Source organism: Carassius carassius, chromosome 3 (genome assembly GCF_963082965.1).
Source record: "Carassius carassius chromosome 3, fCarCar2.1, whole genome shotgun sequence".
Lineage (NCBI taxonomy): Eukaryota > Metazoa > Chordata > Actinopteri > Cypriniformes > Cyprinidae > Carassius > Carassius carassius.
In genome coordinates this window covers 25,571,936-25,594,185 of record NC_081757.1, presented here as the reverse complement: position 1 = coordinate 25,594,185, position 22,250 = coordinate 25,571,936, and the positions used below count along the sequence as shown (strand labels likewise).

Here is a 22,250-nt window from a genome sequence, read left to right as displayed (position 1 = left end):
CCGTACTTCCCCATGAAGGCGATGATTTACTAATAGAGGGGTTGGCTTCTCCACCAGCTGCAACGCCGCTCTCGAGCCTGCCCCATCTCTCTTGATGACCTAATTGGCGAGCAGGTCAACTATGGAACAGGTTCTACCCATGAGCTCTGCTTTCTTTGAAATTTAACATTTAAAACGAGGTAAATGTGAGGTGGCAGCGCCGTTTCTCTTCCCCTCACCACCACGCACTGCACTTCTTTTCACCGAGTCACCTTCGCGTCTTCAGTTCACCTGGCACTTTTGACACGACCTCAGTGTCCCGCACGAGTTCTGCTGAGTCCCGCACGGATCGCCATCAGGATCCAGTCGCACTTTAGGACGCTGAAAAAAAACGAAACTTCTGCCGGTCCTTTTGGGTGTCTCAAGTTTACGTTCAAGATGAGTATCAAGTCTGACTCCGAGCCGAACAACAATGTCCCAATTGAAGAGGAGGTGAGAGTTCGGAGTTTAAAATTAGTCAATGAGGTGTTGTATTAAAATGTACAAGTTTTTTGTTACAAACTTTTGAAGTGTGAAGGGGAGCCTCAGCGTCTCTCCATTAAGTGTTGTGTGTGTGTGTATGTATATATATATATATATATATATATGTGTATATGTGTGTGGTTTTTTTTTTTTTTTTTTTTTTTTCTTTTTTTTTTTTTGCTGAAAAGTAAGGAAATAATCACAGAATTAAAAGACGGTGGTTTAAAGTTAATAATTTCAGATTGAATATAAATAGTTTTGCATTAAATCAATGACTTCCTATTTACCTTGCCATGTTATGTTTTTGTTGAGCGGTATGTTAATGGCGCTTCCTTCAAACGTTTAGGGAGTTACATTGCGTCAGGTGTAAAGTTTGTTCGTGTTTGGGTTAGCTTTTTTGGCCAGGGTCTCAATAAAATACATAATTTATTCAAGTACTTGTTTAGAAGCCGCTCAGTAGATTTAGTTTGTTGTCTCAAACTGTCACACAGGCGCAAATCACCGAATAGTTTGAAATTTGCTTCCGCGTCACTGACCCTTAATGGTTGTATACAATTGTTATGGTCGTAATCCAGCACGGCGTAATAATTTTGTGGTTTCTTCATAAACCATGCTTTTAAAAATGCAAACAGTTAAAACTAAATAAAATAAATGGCTTAAAGCATATTTCAGTCTTATTGGTGTCTGTGTATATGTGTTTTTATATCCCTTACAAACCACAATAAACCTGTGACATATAGTTTGTGTGTGTGTGTGTATATATATATATATATATATATATATATATATATATATATATATGTGTGTATATATATTAAATAAATAATATTAGAGCTTTTTTTTTCTTTTATTTGCTTATTATTATTTGTAAATAGACACCACTGCCATTATGCAGGCTGTTTTGATCCATTAATGAATGGCATCTTAAATAAGAGACAATCCTCTTCGAAAACTGTTTTGGATTGTGGTTGTCAGTATCACTTGCAGCTGTTGGAATAGTCAATGAAACCTGAAGCTATTAATTAATTTAAACTGAACCTTTATACATGATCATTACAACACAGAGGTGAGGGGTTGAGGGCCGAGGAATGGTGTTGTGTTGTCGGTGTTGTTGTTGGGTCAGGGGAAGGAAGTGCTGTCACGCTGTGCGACGTTGTCCATCGCTGTTCCACTGGCAGTCCATTGTGGCTTTGAACCCCCCACCAAGTCAAAGCGAGTGGATGTGCATTTGTTTATTTCTGTAGCTGAATGTGGCCATGTAGCTGAATGCGTTTGTCATGAATCTTTGTACTGTAAGTTTTGAGTGAGGCTTTTTAAAACCCAATTCATGGCTTTTTGTATTTTTCAGGTCATTGCAAACCATGAGCATTTTTTATTTTATTTTTTTACTTTTTTATTAAATAAATGCAGACTTTGTGTTCCAAGGGTCATTGATCACTTCATTTCTGTTCCGTGTCTTAACTAAGTCATCTCCTTTTGTGTTATCTAGAAATTTTGCATGCATTTTAAAATGTAGTATTTTGTATTTTACAGGTGCGAACACTATTTGTCAGTGGTCTGCCAACAGATATCAAACCTCGTGAACTTTATCTGCTGTTTCGACCATTTAAGGTAAAAACAGATGTTTTAAATGGTAAATCTCATTGACAGTGTTTAGTCGAAACTCTACTTATAGCTCCTAATCGTTGTGGTCACCCAAGCAACCGTTAGAAATTCTCACTGAAACAATGAATTGACTGGAGGGGAATAATGAAGTTTCTAAATGGAGTTTTAGAGTTGTAAGAATTGGAATAATTCTTAGCAGCAGAGATGTTCCAGTCGCACAGATTAGCAGTGCGGTAAAGTGCATCCTCTCTGATAGAGTTGGCCTCTTATAGGGAGTGAAGCAGGAATTTCTTCCTTTTCAAGCATGTGACTACATTGCTGCTAATTGGATTAATTTTCCTTTTCAGGGTTATGAGGGTTCACTTATCAAGTTAACATCAAAGCAGGTGAGACATTGTTTGATATTAGCTGACCAGGCCTGTGTGTTGTATTAAAAACATGTACTTTTGCACTTGTGTTGCGGTCATGCCTTTTTTATTTTAGTGATTATAAACCTATATTTAGTACTGTGTAGTGAGCAATCACATTTATTATTATTATTATTATTTTATTTTTTGGTTCGTTTTGGTAATGAAAATTACACTTCCCACATCTCTTGTGTGTTTTTAATAAATTACACCATGGCCATTGATGTCTTTCTTTGTTTTTCAGCCTGTTGGTTTTGTTACCTTTGATAGTCGTTCCGGTGCAGAAGCGGCAAAGAATGCATTAAATGTAAGAAACCAGTTATCTGTAAGCAGTGGCTTGAAATATTGATAATCTGTTGAATGTTCTCAGCTAGGTTCATACTTAATAGGGTTAAATGCATTATCTACTGTATATACATTAAGAACATTTTCTGCTGTCAATTTGTACAATAATGGCCATAGCTTGCATCTCATTTGACTATTAAAACATGGTGAGCTTGGAGAGATACTCCATCCCAAAATGAAAATTGTCATTTAATCCCTTACCCCCATGTTGTTTAAACCTGTAAAAGCTTTGTTCGTCTTCAGAACACAATTTTAAGATATTTGGGATGAAAACCAGGAGGCTTGTAAGTTACAGTCAAATTCCCGAAAAGTATGAAAAGCATGGTCCGAATAGTCCATCTGCCATCAGTAGGGCTGTCATGATATTAGATTTTTCATATCATGGTTATTGTGGCCATACAAATTCACAATATAGATAAATTGTGATATCTATAGAATCCTTGGGGGGGTGGATATCAAATTATTTTTTTTTCCTTTTTCTCCCAACGAGCAAAATAATACTGAAACGCAGCTCACAAGACTGGCTTTCTCCGTCTCTCTCCTTTGAAGCTCCTATGAAGTAACAGGAAAATACTGTCAAGTTCAACAGTATGATGAATCAATATTAATGCTAACACTTTACAATAAGATATTAACTATCATGAACCAGGAACAATACATTTATTACACAATTTATTAATCTTTGTTAATGTTAATAAAAAGTCATTCATTGTTCATGTTAGTTCACACTGCATTGTTTACAAACACAAACTGTGATTTTAATGCATAAGTAAATGCTGAAATGAACAAACTAAGATTAATAAATGCTGTGGAAATATTGTTCATTTATTTAACTAATGTAAACTAATGAACCTTATTGAAGAATGACCGTAGATGAGGCATTAAGTGCATGGCACTGCGACCAACTTAACATTTTACATAGTTTAATTTAGCAATGTGGTTGCTCTGTTATTCAAGATCAAGGTTGTGGGTTCGAGTCTCGGGCCGGCAAGGCACTGAACCCCCAACTGCTCCTTGTGCACCTCAGCATAAATGGCTGGCCACTGCAAGTGATTAATAACAAAAATTTCATTTTGGGATGGAGTATCCCTTTAAAGGAGTCTCATATTCATTGTGTTCCAATGCATTACAAATAAATGCATAATGTTTATTTCTGAGCGCCATGATGGCCCGAGAAGCCACTATACAGTAGATTACCAGTAATGTGTTTCTTTTTTTTTTTTTTTTTTTTTTTTTTTTTTTTTTTTTTTTTTTTCTTTCCTTTAGTGTGTAGTATGTGTCCACTTCTGTTTAGGTAACCACTAGCTTTGCTGTTCATTCACTAGTAGAAACGTTCACTGCATGTGGGCACCAGCTTAAAACGCACTGCACATTTTGACCAGGGTCTGGCAGGCACAACCCATCCCCATTACTCTGTCCCCCTCCCTCCCTTGTGTCTCCAGGGGGTTCGATTTGACCCTGAAAACCCGCAGACCCTCCGGTTAGAGTTTGCTAAGGCCAACACGAAGATGGCAAAGAGTAAGCTGATGGGCACTCCGAATCCCACAAATATCCACCCAGCTCTAGGAGCGCACTTCATAGCACGGGACCCATGTAAGTTCAAGGCCAACACTGTAGTTCACACACTGCAGAGACAGGCATACACAACTACAGAGTAGGTCTTAGAAAAACACAAGAACAGACTTATCCACCTCCACATGCATGTGTCATTAGCAAATGGCCTTTTCTGTTCTCTTAGTTCTATTACACATAAGTTGAGTCTTGGCGCTTCACATCTCATTCAACCTCTCTTCTGTTCCAAGTCACAGAAATGACCAGAGATCACACGGGTATCAGTATTTAGTTCCTGCCTCTTTAAGAGTCTTTAGGAGTGTTGGTGCCTCTGGCTTGAACAACGTGTCACTTGGTTTTGAAGTGGTGATTTCAGTCATGTCTGACATACTGAACTCAGCTGGCCTGAGTCTGAGGTGATGGTTTGCTCTGCTCATCCCAATCCTCAGATGATTTGACAGGGGCAGCACTGATCCCAGCACCTCCAGAGGCCTGGTCTCCTTACCCTCTCTATACCCCAGAGCTCAGCCCCGGCCTGCCCCACACGGCTTTCACCTACCCAGCAGCGGCCGCTGCAGCAGCAGCTGCACTTCATGCTCAGGTGAGGCCATCTGTACAATATTATTATTATTATTATTATTATTATTATTATTATTATATATATATATATTTTTTTTTTTTCTTTCTGTTTCTCGGTCTTTTCTAGATTTTTCACTTTTTGGTTTTTGTATTTTTTTTTTTTTTTTTTTCTTGCATGGTTTTTTTTCTTTTTTTTTCCCTCTCTCTTCTCTGTTTGTTTTTAACTTTTTTTTAAAATTGCCATTTTAATTCTTTAATTTGTTTTCATTACTGTACTAGATTCCAGATTCATCTTTATAAATGTTATGCACTAATTTATGGAAGGCAGTGTTGTTTCACAAATTAAATCCTGCTAGTCATGTCAAAATCAATGGATTTTATTAAACTTTTTCCAGAAAGAAAACTATGCATTTAATGTAAAGATACAGCAATATGATGATTTGTTGGAAGATCTTTTAATGCACTATTATGAATGTTTATTAAAAATGTGAATAAAAGTTTGCGTATTCTTTCTGGGCAATAAGTCAATGTAGCAAGTGTAATTTAAGTAATTTGAGCCATTGAAGTCTTTAAACATTGTTTTGTGTATTATTTACCTGTTAAATGATCTGGCGCAAAAGTTGTTATAATTATTCAAAGAAATCAGCTGTCAGCTGTGACTGCTTGGGTCACATGCTAATGAATTGTGAAGATTTCCTTAGCTCTTTCACAAAGTCTGAAGGTGTTAACTTTTTTTTTATGGTTTTTTATTTATTTATTTATTTTTTAGATGCGCTGGTATCCCTCCACATCAGACTCATCCCAGCCTGGATGGAAATCACGGCAATTCTGTTAAAATACAGTAAGGCCATTCTATTCCTCTCCCATGCAACATGTGATTTATAAAATGTTCTCTTAATATTTTTTTTTTTCCTTTCAGGTTTCAGAAATGGCGTCTTCCAGCTCCTGTTTAAAAATGGTCCGGTGCATTTGAACTTTAGGCTTTTGGATGTATTAAATCTTTTGGAATTAGGCCATGAAGAGATGAAATTTGAGTTTGTATTGCTCATTGATCCTGTATTGAAATTGGTTCTGTCAAACGATTAATCGATTAATGTTTGCTTGCGTAATGCGTGTGTTCTGTGTATATTATATATAATTACACACAGTATATCTTTGAAAATATTGACATGTATTTACATGTCTATATATTCATAATTTATATTCTAAATATTTAAAAAAAAAAAAATCTGAAATGTATGTGTAATTTATCATACAGCACACATACATTATGTAAACAAACCTTTTTATTTTGGATGCTATTTAATCATTTGACAGCACTAATTGAAATCATTGCCAACAGCACAAAAATAGACTTTAGCAGTTCTTAATGGATTGGTCCCTTGAACCCTCCCCCCCCCACCACCTTTTTTTTTCTTTGTATTGAATAATTTAAGATAAGATACTAATTTATTCGTTCATTGAGATATGCTCTGGATCGACATAAAATGAAACTATCAACTGAAGCTAACATTGAGCATGTTAGTTTTGGCATGAAGTGTAGCTCTGTGTGTCATTGTATGTTTGTTGCTTCTATGATCGGTGTAACCTTTTTCAGTTTGTCTTGTTTGGTAGCATGGTCATTTAAAGTTGCTTATGTTATATACAAAACTTTGGCCAACTTATTTTGGGTAATGTGATGTCCAGACAGTCATATGGTTCCCCCCACTAATGTCCAGTGTAACACATCACAGAGGGTCTGGTGACTTTACAAAATATGAGCCCACCTCAATCTAGAGTGCGTGACTGGGGAAACAAGAGTTTGTGCAATTGAGATGAGTAATCTGTACAAGTTATTGGTAACCCTTTCTTTGTGTTGACATTTGTTTTTGTATCCATGTCCTTTTATAGTAGTTTCAGAGGTTAAGTTGTAGTAAATTGTGTTTTTTTTTTTTTTTAAATGTGTCAGTGTGGCACGAAACTAACAGTATATGGACAGCAAATTTGCTGCTAACATGAAATTGCTGTTTCAAGTTAATTCTCTGAATATCAAGAGATGCTACAAGTGTGCATGGGTTTTAATGTGGGTATAGTAATGGTTTATTCGAACATTTGAAATGCAAAAGTTTTTGGAGTACAAAAATACTACTGTATTAAAACAAAAATGCATTAAAATGTCTTGTGTGTACTTTTATTGAACTGTGCAATACAGTTATGTTTCAATTGCAGCAGCTTGCATGCGTCTGAATTTAGGGGCATAATTTACAGAAGTAGGCTAAAAATATGGTCATCCATACTCATGTTTTCAAATATGCGTGACTTTGTAGCACAAAAGGGATGTTAGACAGAATGTCAACAGTCTCGCCTTTATTTATTTTTGGCATAAAAAATCTGAGACTCTCATGTCCAACATATCCCTTTGTGTCATTAAAGAACGTCAAACAGGTTTACAACAGCATGAAACTTTTACTTTTGAGGTGAACTGTCCTTTAAAGTGAAGACCCTAAGAAACAATGTAAGTGCTGCCCTCTAGAGGAAGTGAGTCGGTAGTCTGTCATTTGTTTTAAATGGGCTGCCTGCCCTGAAAGTAGCTGCTGGTCTCTCTTGCAATGTGCCTGTTGTTAATCACTATTGTATTTACTGTATTATAGAAGTCTTTAGGCACAAACTGTGTGATTTGTCTTAACAAAGGCCTAATTTATAAATGCTGCTCTCCATGGTCCTGATTTCTGTCAATAAAATAAATTTTACACGCGACGTGACTCATTACAAATACTAAGGCCGCACTCGCACTGAACAATTTAGATAATGACAAAAAAATTAATCTCATTTATGTTTAGATCTAAATATATTCATAAATCTGCAGCAGGCTCTAAAATGCATAACACATCAGACGCCACGACCAACTATAATATTTGTTGAATGAGAAAAATTAACTTGTATGAGAAAATGAGACTTGGACAGGAATCAGAAATATTGTGATACATTTTATAATAATATAGATAATTTGGGGGCATTTAACAAAAAATTACGGTAGTTTTTGAAACCGTAAATTGGCCTATGGAAACTGACGTCACGACAAGTCCCCGCCCCTCATGAATAAATATCAAAATGCAATCAGTGGTTACTCAAGAGAAGAAGTGGATCCCAGGAGAGAAAGAGGTGCTTGACTCGAGCACAGGTGTTGTGAATTAGGCCAAAAGTTCCCTCGAAAGGTTTAAGTAGACTTAAGAGACTTAAATAAGGCGTTGTTTTCGATCATTTTGGTTGATAGTCCTACGATGGCGTTTTCTCTGGTGAGTTTAGGTGTTAGTTCGGGTTTGAATTTTGCACCACTTTTATTAGCGTTTTTGTGAGCGTGTTAAATTTTTCTTTTTTTGCATTTGACCCGCGTTTACTACCTCAATAAAAGTTTGGGGTTATTTAGAAATGAAAAAAGAAGTGTTCAACTCCATTTTTGGTTGTTGAGCATGCAGAAATGCAAGTTATTATGCTGACCTGTATCTGTTATCAGTAATGGTTGTTTACAGTGCGGTATGGGTCCCCTGATTTGGGCTTGTCAGATTTAATAATTGGCTGCTTTGGTCAATTTAACAGCAGGAGTGGCAAATTAAATTATAGGCATATTGTTTACCATCACTCTACTGAAAGTGGACTGCAAAAAATTTCTCCTTAACTTCAAACATTGTTATAATACTGTTTTGCTAACTGAACATAAAATAGTGTGGCAAGGGATGAATCAGGCCTGTGTTTTACCATTTGTGATGTCTATCTGTGTTCTGACAGAGCGAGAACCCCAGACTTCTTAACTGCCTGGATTCTGATATTCCAGCCCTGTCTACATGTAGCAATGCAGACACGTTCTCCAGGATGAACACCATGCTGGGAAACTCACTGGATCTCAGTGGGGTTTGCACCACTCCCACTGCCAAATGCAAGCGAGACCCTTTTAATGGTAAACCCTAGTTTGTGTACAAAGAGATTCACTTGTTAATTGAGCGCTAGAATAAACAACAAATGCAAGCAGACAATTCTTGTGTGTGTGTGCAGGCTCTGTAACAAAAGAGCTCTTTCTGTTGCCCATGTTCATGTGCGTATGCTGCGTTGCTGTTCGCACCTTCAGCTTTGGCCCTACATTCGAGCTTCATGTGTGCAGGGAATCATTACAGCACTGGTCATGCGACATCATGCAGATAAGATGGAGGATGCTGAATCAGGGCTGGAGTAAGCAGTTGGATGCGGTCCAGCTCTGCACGAGAAGCCCAGATTGCTCATTCCTCAGCTACTTAGCCAATAGCAATAGTGCTGTGATTCACTGGAGTTTTCGGTCTCTTAGCCTGCAGCTAGCGGTGAACTCTCTCTCCCTGCCACCTCGAGTGTCTGAGCCAGAGGTGGGAGGGGGTGCCGTCTCTTTGCAGGGGAATTTGTCAGGAATGCTCTGTGGTGTGGCATCGAGGAGGCCAGGGACTGATGTCATTAGCAAGGGGCTGTGAGGGCAGCAGCGCCTGGGTCACATGCAGGGTGGGTCGTCTCTGCAGAGACCGTTGCTCCGGTGCAATTTAGCCAGACAGAGGGAGGCGAGCTGTGATTTTTTTTTTTTCCTATCCGTCTAGGGAGCCGATGTTTTCTCGAATGTGTATGCCTTTTTATTTCCACTGCTGATGCGGAGTTGCCAAAAAGTATGTTTGTTTCTGCACTCTGTTAACAGGTCGTCCCGACTCAGACTTGTCTGCAGTCCGGAGCAGGATGCTCTTCCCCAGCGGTGGGCAGGACTCCTCTAGGGGTCTGCCTGACGTCAGTAACTGGGGTCTGGGCCTACAGTCCCTCAGCCTGTCTGACTGGGAGAGACCATGGAGCAGCCATGACTCGGATCCCTCTGCACAGACTAACACAGCCTCGCGTAAGTGGAATGAGTAGCAGTAAAGCAACAGTATACATTTTAAGCAACCTTGATTTATACACTATTGATTTATAGTGCATGTTTTCAGTAGGCTCTTTTTCTTGTGGAATCTCTTTCTGAGTCTTTGGCCTTGTCCTAGCTAGAGCATGTTTAAACCATTCTCACTTGGCCTGTAACCGTGAGTCAGAGCCTTTTGTTGACTATGGTCACAGATTCTCGGCCTGCCTCTTGCACTGGTAATTCTCATTAGTGCTGCAATATAACAACTGTCCTCTTCAGCTGTACTTGTTTGAGACTTGTAGTGCTCAATTTATTCTGAGGGTTTGGTGAGCAATACAAAAATCTATTCTTTGGCTTTTCCTTGCTACTTTGACTTTTAGTGTTACTGTAACTGTTTTTAAACCCATTTGTTTTTCAGTGCATGGGATTTTTGGGACTCCCAGCCATCTCTCCAACAGGCTTCCGAGCTACTCTGAGCCTTCCATTGGTGCCACAGACTTCCTAGAAAGATTTCCCGGCATGGCACGCTTGAATTCTCAGTCTTTCCTGGACTCTAACTCCATTAGCCCTGTGGACTCTGAGACCAGCGGCTTCAGCTCTGGTTCTGATCACCTCTCAGACCTGCTGGTAAGCGTTTTGGGACAGTGTTCTGTGTGGTTTCTGCCGGGGCTTTTTTTTTTCCCTATTTATAAATGTATAAACCCTTGCAATAAGTTTCATTGACTATATCACTGTGTCACTCTTATAGCAACTGCACTAAATCCAAAATGGGAAGATCTCAATTCCGATTAAAATTGAAGTTTATTTTGCCCATCCTAAAACCGCTGTTAAACCTGACACCGCAGTGTGACACTTTCTGTAAAGCTAATCAAAAGTGCTATACAAATTTGACTTGACTATTAATTAAAGCAGCTGAGTGTGGAATGGTGTTTTTGAGGCTAGTTTTAGAGGTAGCTCTTGATGATCCTTGAATGTTCTTCTTGGCAATGCTAGCACTTTTCTCTTTCCTTTTTGTAGTCGTCTTTGAGGATCTCGCCGTCTGTGCCCTTCCTTATGTCCAGTATGCAAAGGGATCCGCTCAAGCTAGCTCTGGGCTCTCGTTTGGACCACAGCAGCTCCCCTCTCACCCCACCACCCAGTGCCACCTCAAGCGGTGGTCTGTCCCACCGCTGGCCTGGTGCCTCCATCTGGCCCAACTGGGACCTAATGAAGACCCCTGAGAGCCCCTTCAGCATTGAAAGAGAGGCCTGGCTTCACCGACAGGCAGCCTGTATGCCCATTGCATGCCACTAGTGCATGAATTCATAAGCTATCCCCCACCCCTTCACCCTCCTACCAAAACTTCTTAATGTCCTTTAACACTTCCATTTAACAGATTCGAGCAACCTTGTTGCTGCTGTTCACGGTGTTTTTTTATCAATCCATAATGCAGGTGCATTGATCTTGTTGTGCTCATCTTGAGAATTTGTGCTCCACAGCCATCAATGAAGCTACCTTCACATGGAGTGGACAGTTGCCGCCCAGACACTACCAAAATCCCATTTATTCCTGCAAGGTCTTTTTAGGAGGCGTTCCCTGGGACATCACTGAAGGTAGAATAACTGCTTTTATACAATGTGAAATGCTAGTTGGTTTTATCTTAATTATGGTGCTTGGAATAGATTACTAGCCTACTAACTGAAATAAAGTTTCAAATGACTACTTGATTAAAATGTTTTTGTGCCACGTTGACTCATGGTCTATTCCTGTAGGAGGTGTGGGATCTTTGTTTCTGCACCTAAGAAAATGTTAATTGACTTGTGCCATTTTGCTTTCTGTTCTCCACCTTTTACTCTGTGCTATATCTGATTCTGGTTTTTACAATTTACACTGCCATTTAAAAGTTTGTGGTCCGTAAGATTCAGTAAGTACAGCAAGGATGCATTAAACTGATCAAGAGACCGTAAAGGCATTTGTTACAGAAGACTTCGTGTTTTTTTTTTTTTTTTTTTTTTTTTTTTTTTTATTTACTCCTGTTCAAAGAGTCCTTGGGGAAACAAATTTCACAATTTTAGGCTGCACACGTTCTCAACGTTTATGCAGTAACTTGCTTCTGAAGTGTCATGTGACGCTAAAGATTTGAGTAGTGGCTGCTAAAAATTCAGTTTAGCTATAAACTGGAATAAATTGCCATTTCGGGCACAAAACCGAAAAAATTCTTGGATGAACTCTAGGTTCTTCGCTGAACCATTAGGTGTAATATTGAACGAGTAAATTTGTAATCCTTTCATTACTACTATTGCACGAGATTAAACGAGATTTCCAAAACCTAAATCTTACTTTTCCCAAACTTTGAAGGGTAGTATAGATATGCAATAGCCCTGTTTGCTTCTAGACTAATAGCTTCTCTGTTTTTGTCCCCAGCTGGTTTGATAAACACTTTTAAATGCTATGGCCCTCTCAGTGTGGAGTGGCCAGGTAAGGATGGCAAGCACCCTCGCTGCCCTCCGAAAGGTAATATGCCCAAAGGTAATGCTGAAAGGGTAGGAAACCGATTTTATTACAGCACTGTTGTGGGATGGTGTGGCTCATGGCACTCAACTTATTGGTGACTACAAGAACCCTTCATACACATGGTGGTATCTTTTTCTGGGAATTGTGTTTTTTTTTTTTTTTTTTTTTTTTTAACTCCCTTTGCAAGAATTTCATACCCAAGTTTGTGCAGTCTACAGTTATGCAGATGGCTGCAAGACCTTTAAACTGAATAACATTTTGGCCATGTGACTTATTTTTATTCATCTGATTGCTCCCCAGGTTATGTGTACTTGGTGTTTGAATCGGACAAGTCTGTGCGTGCCCTGCTACAGGACTGCACTGAGGACCTGCTCCATCCTGAGGGCTACAGCGAGTATTACTTCAAAATGTCCAGCAGAAGGATGCGCTGCAAAGATGTAAGCTGGGCTTTAGGAGTAGATTTGGTAGCATTTGATGCAGTGGGGAAATTGTTTTTCTTTTTTTAGATACATTAACACCACTTGATTAACCCCTATACAGAAGTGACTCATTGGCTGCCTGTTGACCTGCTTCCTGGATAGTTTTAAAAATGTAATTTGTAGGTGAAAACCTTGTTCCTTAATATTGATGAATCAGAAACCTGTCTTTTTTGGTCTCTCAGGCACAGGTGATCCCTTGGGTGATTTCAGACAGTAACTATGTGAGTTGCCCCTCTCAAAGGCTGGACCCTAGGAACACTGTGTTTGTAGGAGCCCTGCATGGCATGCTGAACGCTGAGGCCCTGGCCAGCATCATGAATGATCTGTTCGGAGGTGTTGTGTATGCAGGCATCGACACAGACAAGCACAAATACCCCATTGGTGAAGATTTAAAAAAAATTTTCCCCCAGGGTTGACAAATTATGCAGAACCTCTTATACTGGGGTTACTTAACGTAATTTTTTGCACCCCCTCCTAGGATCTGGTCGTGTAACCTTTAACAACCAACGCAGTTATCTGAAAGCTGTAAGCGCTGCATTTGTTGAGATCAAGACGCCCAAATTTACAAAGAAGGTACATAATGGGTCTATATGGCAATTTGAGTTGAGTTGGCACTGTCACACTTGCTAATGTCTGCCTGGCCGTGTGATTTTAAGACACTTTAGTATTATGGTAGTTTTTCTTTATGGAAACGGTCTTCCTCTCAGGTTCAGATTGACCCATACTTGGAGGATGCCATCTGTCAATCATGCAGTCGTGAGCCTGGGCCATTCTTTTGCAGGGACAAGGTGAGGTGGTGTGGGGTTTTTATTTTTTTTTTTTTTTTTTTTTTTTTCTCACGCGTGTCTTTTGTTAGTGCATTAATCTGTACGTTATGACTTTCTCTCCCCCAGACCTGCTTCAAATACTACTGTCGCTCCTGCTGGCATAGGCAGCACTCCATGGACATCCTCAGTAACCACCGCCCTCTGATGCGCAACCAGAAGAAGCGGGATGCCAACTGAAACCACGCATGGCAGCACGATGCCTCAGCCTGGATGTCCATTGCGCCTGCTCTCCTCGGGGAACCGCTTCAGAGTCGGCCCCCCTTCAAAAGGCCCTCCCAGGAGTTGGGGCATGGGGAAACACTGTAGAAAGTTCACTGTTGCACTTTCTTTTTAGTTTGGCTTGTTCACTTTGGCACTGTACACGGTGAGATGGGTTAGCTGGGGCCCATGGATGGGGGAAGAACCAGAGTTTTGAACTAAGTAGATATTCAGGCCATTTTTTTTTTCCTTTTTTTTTTTTTTTTTTTTTTTCTCTTCCCTTTTATAGGTTGCTATTTTGTTTTGGTAAATCAATTCTAAACTCCTTGTTTAACAGAAGGAAGCTATACAGTGCCTTTAATTGGCTTTCCCTTTCCAAAGTAGCTTTTTTTGCCTTTTTGTTTTCTTTTTTTTTTTTTTTTTTTTTTACTTTGAGACGCAACTATAAGCCAGATTTTCATCATGACGTTTTTCACAGTTTTAGTTTTCATAAATTTTTACATGAAACAGTTTTAAGGTATGGCATGGAAAAGGTTGAATAGCAATCTACCTGGCAGATTTTTTAATTTTGCGCCTTTTTTCTTTGTTTTTTGGAGTGTATTTTTGCCTTATCAGTGTTCTGTTTGGTAGAACAAGAGTTTTTCGCATAACCCTGCAGATCTAATTGCCAATCCAGATCAATTTCAGTGCGTGCCTCCCACTAGGCGTTGCTTTTACTGCTCTCGATCAGATTTCAAACCGACTTGATATATTAATCCTGAAATGAGAATGGCCATCGACCGCACGTAGTTTTATTGCACTTTTTAATTTGCACTTTGTAAAGGGGTAGGTTTTTAATCACTTATTGTACATCAGCAGGTGTTGTGGGTGTGAGCCCAAATGGCTGCTTGTTGAATTTAAAACCATAGACTTCCCTTGAATGTACCAAGAGCCTTAGCAGACTAAATGCAAATGTCACTTTAATCATCCTCTGCTGAATGTCTGAATGGATAACATTACTTTCAGAACTAAGACTGTCTTTTTCTCACCATATGCATTCCATGCAGAGCTATTTCTCAAGCTCCTCTGTCATTCTACCTCATTGTTATCTGCCAAGTTTGCTTACAAAGGTGAAGTTTGAATTTTTGACTGGGCACAATAAAGGTGTTTAAGCATTACTCGTGCTGTGTGACTAGGTTTCTTTTAAAAGGCGTGTGTGTGCTGTTGGAATAAATTGGTATGAATTTTTAAGATTAGTTTTAAAAAAAAACGCCACTAAATATTGAGCAAACTGGAGTGCTTTAAGTTCAATACATTTGAAGAAACCCTTTTGTGAGTTTCAACTGCCACTTAATGCATTTCTGCAAAATATTACTTAGCATGGACCTTTTGAGTGTTAGTATCACTGTACTAACAAATTATTAAACTGCACAACTCTTTAACATTGATGGAAAGTTATTGTAGGTTTAAACTGTTTCCAGATCTGTAAAGCTCATTTAAAATGTCTTTCTAAAATTCAGTGTCCTGAAAAAGGGTCCAGTTTCAGTGGAATTGGTGCATTTTTCAGGGTTCTCTATCGAGTTTTTCTACTACACTAACTCTTCTTGACCAGTAGGTGGAAGTGCTGCTTTTTTTATTCTGAAAGTAAGGCTTCAAGCTGGATTTAGTTTTTCCTCTCACCAGTAAAATTATTTTGGTAGTGCTGATTTATTAAATCGAGACTTGTAGTTTTTGATTTTCTATTTGCTATAAATGTGTACTAATGTCAATCTAGTTCTCAAAGTATATCTTAAATATAAGCGTATATTTCTGTCCCACATGGTAGTACTGTATGTGGAAGGAGGGATTTCTAAAATGAGAGGCCATTATGTCTGGAGGAGCTTATAAATGTTCTCCTCCTCGCTCCATTGAGTCACATGCTGTTCTCCAAAGGGTCGTAGTTTGGTTGGTTTGGCTATGACTCCGTTAACCCCAACTGGTAGATTCCATAACTACATCTAGCAGAAAACAAAAGCATCTTTCTCAGTTAATAGCCATTAAAAAAAATAAAAATTCTGATACAGCAGGGCTCTAAAAAGCCAACCCCTATTAAAATATCTATAGCATGACGAAATGGCAATACAGATGTTCCTTGCAAAAAATACAAGTGTATATAAATGGTGAAATATACTTTTTTCTGCCAAATGGTGTAGTTACCACATCTATCAGCAGGGGGCACATGTGGCTCTTCTAAACCGCTAAATGGATCCAAACCAACCAGGACCTTGAACGCAGTGGTAAACGAGGTAAAAGAGTGGTAAAGTGTGTGTGAGCTGTGTGAATCATCCAGAAATCACAGGTGTGTGGAGGATGACGAGCGTCTGCGTTTACATAACCTCCTGTTTCTCCTCCCCCCATACACATCCCACTGACACTACAAAAATAACACCCCAACACCATCTCCTCATCAGGAGGTAATCTGAACACGGCACGGCATCCTTGGCACAGCTCATTTAAGCTCACACATTAGCATGAAGAATTTTTTTCACTGACACTTTATGCACACATTAGTATATTACATCTGAATGGGGTCAATATAAGAAACGTGGGCTTAATGTGTTATAGTAGACTCACTTCCAGCCATCCAGAAGCTTGCCTAAATGGATAAACGCTGCCACTGAATGGAGTTGTCTAGTACAGAGTCTGTTCCTATGTGGTGTTGAAAGTGTTATATTGTGGATTTAGCTGCTAGTTTTCTGTTGACTTCACTGTGAAGCCATATACATGGGTTTATGAATAATCCCATTAATGCTGGAATCCAGCAATATTAACGTTGTTCAGTTCTGTTAAAACAAGCCCATATCAGACTCACCCTGTAACAAATGAACAAGAACTGAATTCTACTACTTAAATGTTCCTATTATAATCAATTATGAATAAATATAGCTTAGGCTTATTGGAAATACGTGCCTCTACCTACAGTACATCTGGCAAAATTCCACAATTTCCCTATAATTCCCTGCATTTTCTAGCTGAAGTGGCCATCAGTAGTACTAAAACCTCAAAACACTTCTGGTGCAGTGCATGATTTGACATTTATTACATATGTGAGGTTTTTCTGACAGTAAACTTGCTCAGTAGCTCACCTGGTACAGCATTGCACTTTGCAATTAAAAAGCTCTTGTAGAGGTAAGTTAAAGGCATGTTGCTTCAGAATTTTTATTTTTAATTTTTTGTTGTCATGCTTGTTTTTGCTCCCATTGTCAGTTAGGTTTAGAGTAAGGTATGGTGTAGTGTAGGTAGCTCATTATTTTCAAAAGAGAATGAGCATTAACCTTTTAAGTGCCAAATTCAAATTTATCTATAAAACTGAACACACTTTTAACACCACTTACTGGACATTCAGTCGATCATCATATCTGGAAATGGCAATGGCCTGCTTAGGCTTTTAATTTTGCCACTAATTCTAATTAACTTCACACTGGTTTTTTCTCTCTGGTGATAAACTTGGGGAACAATCAATGTCTTGGCATGTTTTGTATGGTATCATATTTTTATTTATTTGGATAAAGCACTATTTGTTAAACCTCCCCATTATTGCAGTGGAGGTGCTGTGTATCACGTGTTGATATAGTGTGAGAAAGAGTAAGTGAGAAACGGAAACATGGCTGAATTGTGGAAGTGTCTCCTATACCCCCTCCACCCCCCAGTGTTTGTAAACTAAAGCTGTTGCAGGAAACAGAGAGTAATGGGTTAGAGAGCTGTGCCTCTTTGAGGAAGCCTCTTCTTAGGACAGAGAGCTGCTAAACGATCGTGGGAAAGGGGGAGGGGCTTCGGCAGTATCTGCCACCACTTTACTCCGCCTTACAAACTTACTGGACCTGAGGGAGTAAACCCCTGCAGCTCTGGAAAACAAAATGAGCTGCTCAACCTTTAAATAGGTAGTTAGCAAACCTAAACCAAAAAACACATGTTCTTGCAGACACCAGGATTCCTTTTGGCATTTAAAAAATATCAGTCTGAACCACCATGTAAAAATAATGCGTCCCTACTAGAGTTAAATTTGGAATATTCCTGTTTAATTTCTCAGATTTCCGACCGTGAAGGAGTTCCACTCGGAACATTAAGCTACTTATAAAAACTAAAATAGCAATGCCTCTGTTACTTGTATCAGTGAAGGCATCTTCTAAATACCAAATTGTGGATGAAAAAATATGCTTTACAGTGTTAGCATTTATTTATTTATTTGCAGGTGTACACAATTTAACAGACTGGAACATTTTCAGAATCTACCTTCCTGGCTGTCGCCATCTTCATGTGATATCATATATTTGCATATTCTTTGAATTTGAATAATCACCTAAAATATACAGGTTTGTGATTTACATCCTGCGTTCAGGAGAGCCTGACCCAGACCTCTTTGCCTTTTGCCTTTGCCAAGGGTCACAGTGGCCAGTTGGCGATTGAAACAGGTGCAAGCAGTTTTAAACGGTTCACTGCATGATTCCTAAAAAGACACAGGTGTAGATGCATGAAAAATGAAAATGTTCTGGTGACAGTATATACTCACACATTTTTTACTCACAATTTTATTCAGCAAGGATAATTTCAATTAATAAAATGATAATTTTAATGTTACAAAAGATTTCCATTTGAAATACAATTTGCTTTAAGCTTTAAACTTTATGATCATCAAAGAATTCTAGAAGGTTCATGCAACAGTAAACTTCAGTAAAGACCACTGCAAAGTCAGCTTTGCAGGAATAAACTAAATTTTAAAATACATTAAAATATATATTTATGAGTATAAAACAAATGTGTATAATGTGCATATAGTTTATATACCTAAATCTTTGTGTTTTTCCACATGAACACCATTTCCTCCAGACATACCACATGAACTGCATGACTGTTCAACAGATCTTCAACATTCTCTCTCTGATGTCTGCTGTACTGCACAGTGTTTTAGAAGAAACATCTTCATCCGGTGGGAGATGAAGAGACTGACAGAATGAGGGAAAGAGATGGTTCAAGAGGAAGCGAGAGAGAGCGGCAGAGAGCAGCAGAGATGTGGACAAGCATGCTGATACTAATCTCCACATTCTAGGCAGTTGTCATGGAGACAGCACTGCCTCCTTGGCCTGGCTGCTCTTCATGATGTTTGTGTGAGAACGTTTTCCAGTGTGTGTGTGTGTGTGTGTGTGTGGTGTCACATTGTGATCATAATGTCATACTGTTAGCATGATAGTACAGATTGCATTGATAGACGTAGACAGTGTTAAATCTTGGCATGCAAGCTGATATTCTGTGAAATGCTTGTTATTTATGACTATCTGTGGCTGTGTTGCCTTATATAAAAGCTATTTGTAGCTCAGTGCAGCTGCGGCCTTTCATTATCATTACTGAGGCTAATGCTCCCATCTCTTTGCCTCTAGTTATGACTAGTGGAAGAAAGCATAAAAAGGCTGTTGTCGAAGGAATAGTTTGCTATTGAAGAATCTTCCTATTCACTGTGTGAATCTTAATTCATTATTCAGTGAGAATCTACCTTCATAGTGAGCTATTAACTCGAGAACTTACATTAAACCAAATAATCTGCTACAATCAAACTGATGGCTCAATCAGATTGAAAACGCTTCATGTAAATAGTTCAATGAATCTGACTGTTTCACAAATTGGAATGAACGTTTCAAATATAAAAAGAAAAAGGACTGATTTGATATGAATTTTCAACTCATTGACTTAATGATCTTAAACAGCCCTCAAGTTATAAAGCTATGATAACTTTAGACCTGTGTAAAGTTGATCTGAAATATCAATATTTATGTTTCACAGAAGAAAAATGGGTAAAATGGGCTTGGACTTCTATAAAGATGAGTAAATGATGATACTGTAGAATGTTTTATTTTTGAGTGAACTATCCAAGAAAATGAATGAAAATGAGATGAAATGACATGAGACGGAGAGGGGGGTTGTAAAGGGTGAGAGGAAATCTGGCTTAAGTACAGAGCTGCTTGGCCTCAACCCTTCTTCCTGTTTCAGCAGTCGCCCGTTCATATGGGGCTGTCTGTGGTTTGTCACGTTCCTCATGAGCAACCATAGAAAATATGTGTGTGCGTCAGCACTGAAGTACGTCAATTAACATAAAATAACCACTGAAATTATTTCTGACCACACAGAATAGTTAGAGAGCAAAACACGCTAACCACAAATTAAGCAGATATGCATCCAATGTGGATGTACACTATCCTTGTCTGATGTCCAAACTAGAAAAAAAAATCAACAGGAAGATGAGCACGGGCCAAAACATCATAAAGCTGTCTAAGTGATGGAGTGACCGCAGTTAAAACGTAAGTATCTGTACACCATTGCTGAGTCTTCAAAAACAGGAGAACCACAGGTCTTACATTGAATACTTACATCCAGTAAACACTTATTTCAATAAAAAAAATAACAGCAGAGAATGAAACATGCTACATGCATATCAATACTGAAAGTTTTGCATTTGTTTCACGGCAGTCAGTCTCACTGAAAATGACACATTAGAGTAAATTGTGACTCATGAGCAGTGCGGATCCAGAAAGCAAGAGTGATCAAGATCCTAAAACTACCATTATGGTGACACATGGTGAGAAGAGGATGGATTTGGTTAGTCAGAATGCTTTAGTACCCATTCATTATTTCCACAGAGAAACTGAACATCTTGAAACCAGATAAGCTTGTAGAGGGACAGCATGTAAGATCACTATTTGGACAACACATGACTAATGTCCGCTTACAAGTGGTGTGGATTCCCATTGTCTGAATGGCCATTTAATTCTATTCATCTCTATTTTGATTGATTGAGGTACAAGATGTGGAAAATGTAAAACGGGGAAAAAAACAAATGTCAGGCAACAATTATTATGATTTTTTTCCCTCTTGTTTTTGAAGACTTATGTTCCATGGAAAAGTTCTCCTTTTTCTGACGGGCTCTGAGAGGAAAGAATGATATGGAATGAATGGAGAAAACAGAGGTTTTTGCTTTCACCTCAGAAGGGTTTGTGGGTTTGACTGTAGCACAGTTGACTCTGTCTGCTCTGGTGAAACACCAAACAGCAGCAACTGAGAGGTCATGACTGTAACAGCCTGTATACTGTACATCTGAGTCCTTGAGCATGACTCTGAACCCTAAACTCCTCTAGTGGGACTGTGTCTGGATTTGATCGTTTCGAGTGGATTTTGAGTAAACTAGCCATTAAATGGGAAATTAACAAGTAACTGCAGGGCTTTTTATAATAAGAAGAAGTCATTCAAAGCTCCATCATTATTTTATTATCAGCACACACACACACACACACATATATATATATATTTTTAATTATTTGGAATTTTTTTTGGCTTTTATTTGATAGAGCAGTGAGAGCAGATGGGTAACAATGAGAAGAGGATAAGGCCAGGCTACAGCTCCAATATGAAGTCTTATTATACTTAAAAAATGTAATGTGCTTTAATTTTTTTTTATTTTGAACCCTTACTTTGAGTTTCAAACTATAACAGTCTGCCCCAAAAGCCTCTTTGCAAAATCTATGTTATTGTAACAGGTGCACAAACCACTGAAATGTGCCACTCAATCTGTTAAGGTCAGACGGAAATGATAGTTAAAAATAAATCTGCCACCATTTTCTAATGTTAGGATCTTTCAGAAGAATATATAGAGCAGCAGGTGCTACACACTACCAGATCAGGCATGACCTGCGCTGCATTTTACTATATTTTACTCTTATCAATAATTTCCTTGGTGTTTAGAAATATTTTGTAAGTAGTCATATGCCATTGCTTCTGCTGTCAACAATCAGAGGATTTTGAGATGTTTGTGCAGCTTTGTTTTAGTAAATAAGTTATTTATTTTTTATGAGAGAAAGGTTTACAGTAAGTTAAAGTTACAGTATGTGTTATTAGTACAGTAAACTCTTTGACCAAACTTGAATTAATTTATGAGAAGGTTACAAAAGGACAAGAGAGGGCAGATTTCTCCTCATCATTAAATCCAGGTGCTCTGCACACAGACTTGCGTTCACACAAACAGATTTCCACTTGTGTGAGTAGCTGACACCTTCCTTAGCTATTTAAAGCACTCAGTGGCCAAGGTTACTCATCGAGGATTCACAGTGAAATGGGAGATTTGAAGTCTCTAATGAGTGCTTTACTTAGAGCTTTAGATTCTATAGATATGATAGATGTTGAATGTTTTAGAAAAGTCTTAAATCTGTTGAATTTAATTGAATTTTTATCTTAATAATTTAAAGTATTAAAACTGTGTACAAGGTGAAAGAAAGTAAAAATGCTTCCTTTTTTAAAATGACAAACATACAGGAGGACAGTCCAGGATTGAGGAAGGAGAGGGAGAGAAAGAGGGAGAGAGACTGTATTGAAATGCAACTTAGTT

At 38.6% G+C, this 22,250-nt stretch overlaps 2 protein-coding genes across 5 annotated transcripts in view; both read left to right on the top strand.

Moving 5' to 3' along the window:
• Positions 1-22,250, top strand: part of rbpms2b (RNA binding protein, mRNA processing factor 2b) — a 216,282-nt gene continuing 194,032 nt past the window's right edge. Inside the window, exons 1-7 of one of the 2 annotated variants that reach the window (XM_059534394.1) lie at positions 4-471; positions 2,035-2,112; positions 2,454-2,492; positions 2,758-2,820; positions 4,301-4,451; positions 4,859-5,010; positions 5,758-5,826. In XM_059534394.1, the coding sequence (XP_059390377.1) occupies positions 418-471; positions 2,035-2,112; positions 2,454-2,492; positions 2,758-2,820; positions 4,301-4,451; positions 4,859-5,010; positions 5,758-5,823 (603 nt within the window). In that variant the 5' untranslated portion in view covers positions 4-417 and the 3' untranslated portion in view covers positions 5,824-5,826. Of the gene's footprint in view, positions 472-2,034; positions 2,113-2,453; positions 2,493-2,757; positions 2,821-4,300; positions 4,452-4,858; positions 5,011-5,757; positions 5,827-22,250 lie in introns of both variants that reach the window. The other variant, XM_059534395.1, reaches the window with a different exon arrangement.
• On the top strand, positions 8,106-14,131 carry cpeb1b (cytoplasmic polyadenylation element binding protein 1b). 3 transcript variants are annotated; one of them, XM_059534390.1, is made up of 12 exons: positions 8,106-8,263; positions 8,754-8,922; positions 9,676-9,867; positions 10,286-10,494; positions 10,885-11,137; positions 11,346-11,459; positions 12,271-12,360; positions 12,661-12,797; positions 13,022-13,220; positions 13,318-13,412; positions 13,547-13,627; positions 13,733-14,131. In XM_059534390.1, exons 1-12 carry the CDS (start codon positions 8,249-8,251, stop codon positions 13,841-13,843), a joined length of 1,665 nt encoding a protein of 554 aa, XP_059390373.1. In that variant the 5' UTR covers positions 8,106-8,248; the 3' UTR covers positions 13,844-14,131. The 3 variants fall into 3 exon arrangements, with proteins under 3 accessions (XP_059390373.1, XP_059390372.1, XP_059390374.1); XM_059534389.1 differs by having other exon boundaries at positions 12,271-12,375; XM_059534391.1 differs by lacking the exons at positions 8,106-8,263; positions 8,754-8,922 and adding an exon at positions 9,136-9,488 and having other exon boundaries at positions 12,271-12,375.